Source organism: Rutidosis leptorrhynchoides, chromosome 7 (assembly GCF_046630445.1).
Source record: "Rutidosis leptorrhynchoides isolate AG116_Rl617_1_P2 chromosome 7, CSIRO_AGI_Rlap_v1, whole genome shotgun sequence".
NCBI classification, from domain to species: Eukaryota; Viridiplantae; Streptophyta; class Magnoliopsida; order Asterales; family Asteraceae; genus Rutidosis; species Rutidosis leptorrhynchoides.
Window position 1 is genome coordinate 321,811,045 of NC_092339.1, and position 2,254 is coordinate 321,813,298.

General features: G+C 34.6%; 1 protein-coding gene across 1 annotated transcript; it reads left to right on the plus strand.

The window, feature by feature from the left end:
* The first annotated feature begins 447 nt into the window (after positions 1-447).
* LOC139858733 (uncharacterized) lies at positions 448-1,974 on the plus strand. The gene is made up of 2 exons (XM_071847572.1): positions 448-577; positions 1,193-1,974. The coding sequence occupies exon 2, from the start codon at positions 1,203-1,205 to the stop codon at positions 1,902-1,904; it is 702 nt and encodes a 233-aa protein (XP_071703673.1). The 5' UTR covers positions 448-577; positions 1,193-1,202; the 3' UTR covers positions 1,905-1,974.
* Positions 1,975-2,254: the final 280 nt, after the last annotated feature.

A 2,254-nucleotide genomic window follows, 5' to 3' on the forward strand; every position in this document is an offset into this window, starting at 1 on the left:
GCAATTTTGATTTTACAGGGCATATCATCAGGGGCGAAAGTGTGTAGGGGCAGAGGGGGGCGCCGCCCCCAGTGAAATTTTTTTTTCAGTGTAAAATTTTTGAGTTTTTCGACTTTGCCCCCGGTAGATTTTTTTTTGCCCCAAACCTACAAATTTTGCCCCAAAACCTTTAAATTTTGCCCCAAATTCTCCAACTTTTGCCTCAAAATCTTCAAATTTTGCCCCAAAATCTCCAACTTTTGCCCCAAATTCTTCAAATTTTGTCTAAAAAAATTGCTACGGTTTAAAATTTTTTTTTACCCCAATGAAAAAAAATACTAGTTTCACCTCTGCATATCATTAAACGATATTGAATTTGACATTTTGACCAATTTACCCCACAAGTAACTCCAAAACGTCTAAAGCAAGCCCATGGTACTACAATTGTTATTTGACCAAAGCCCAAATAGTTCAAACCCCAATTTGTGTATTATAAATTGGCGTCTCCGATTACTTCAGGGAATGGGGAAGGGCAAAATAAGAGACCACAGCTCACGAACGATTAAAATCAATCAATCAGTTCAAAAATCATAAAAAGGTAAAAACGATCTTTTAACTAATTGAACTTATTATTTCGGTTTTGTTGTAGCATAATCTTATTTTTGGTGATTAATTTTGTATATCCTGTAGCGTTACATATTTCTTGTAACCGATTTATATCTAGGGTTTAGTTTTGGTTCGTAATCAATTTGACCTAAAATTGTAGATAATTTAATTACGAGTTGTGTTTTGTTGTGTTAGACCTGACCATCATGATGGCATAAACTAGTTCTGTGTTCGTGTAATCATTAAGATTTAAGCATGTGTAATTGTGAGCAGAATTTGATGTTTTGTCTCTAATACTTGATGCTAAAGTATATTGAATTTTGAAAAGTGCCGTCTTAGGCGATTTATCCATAGCAAATAATAAACCTTTTAATGTATATTATTGATGATTGTGCATATTTCATTAAAAAATGATCATATTAAATCACAAAAACCATGTTTGTACGATTCTGGTTATCTTTGATGATATATGTTATCTGTTGTGTATCTGTATATGCAAAATTGGATGATATATATTGTATATATATTTGGAACTTTATTTAATCTTTTGTTGGAGCTGATATTGTTTCATTGATTCGAAGTATATATGGGTTTGTTTATCTTTCAGTAATGTAAGTATGGAAGCAACAAGAAATGGTAATTGTAAATCAAAAGAAAATGTCCAACGCGAGAATAGAATTTTGTTTGAGAGCGAGGAGTATTCTGAGTACATTCCCGAGTTTAACGGAGTGCGTGATCCTATGGAAGCCATGATGTGGATTTCTCGTATGGAGACAAATTTTAATGCTATTGACTGTTCTGAAGAGGACAAGGTTGTATTTGCTGTCATTAAGTTGAGATCGGAGGCGTTGCGTTGGTGGAAATGTGTTAAGGATACGAGTGGGCCCGAGACGGTAACAAATATGACATGGAGTGAATTCAAGGAACTCTTTAAACAAGAGTTTCGTCCGATGATGAAAGTGATGAAAATAGTTGGAGAGTATTTTACTATTAAAATGGGAAGCCGTGAAACAGTGCAACAGTATACTTCTCGCTTTGAGAAGTATGCGTGGTTTCTGACATGTCATGTTACACGTGAAGAGTTTTTGATTTGCTTGTATGTAAGGGGATTGAATGATAGTATACGAGATTTCATTACTGCAAAAGACATGGTTTCTTTTGAAAAAACGCGTCAGGCTGCATTTGCTATTGCAAGATGGCAGAATATGCAGTTAGAAGAGGAGAATAATCTGAAAGGAAATGGGCGTGAATGTCGTTATGGTTCAAAGAGATGTTACAAATGTGGTGAATCTGGTCACTTGGCTCGAGAATGTCACTGAACCGAAGTTTCTCAATTGAGATGAAAACTCGAAACTATGAGTGCATTCTGAGAATGTGAAAGGTTTTTGTTTATTTGGTTTATTTTCCTGATGCATTACATCGTATGAAAACATTAACATTATTCAAAAGATGTTGCAAAATGTATTTATTCCTTCAAAATGTAGTTATTTGCCCATAAATCCATAAGTCGACCAAATATCTGCAGACATGGTACGTTGGTGCTTCTTAAGTGCCTACGATTCACGAACTAATACGGGTCGACGGTCAGTTGACTTGACCCGTTAAGTTTTCTCATTTTTAGATACATATTAATCTTAACTTTTAATTAGTATTATTTGGCATTTGACAT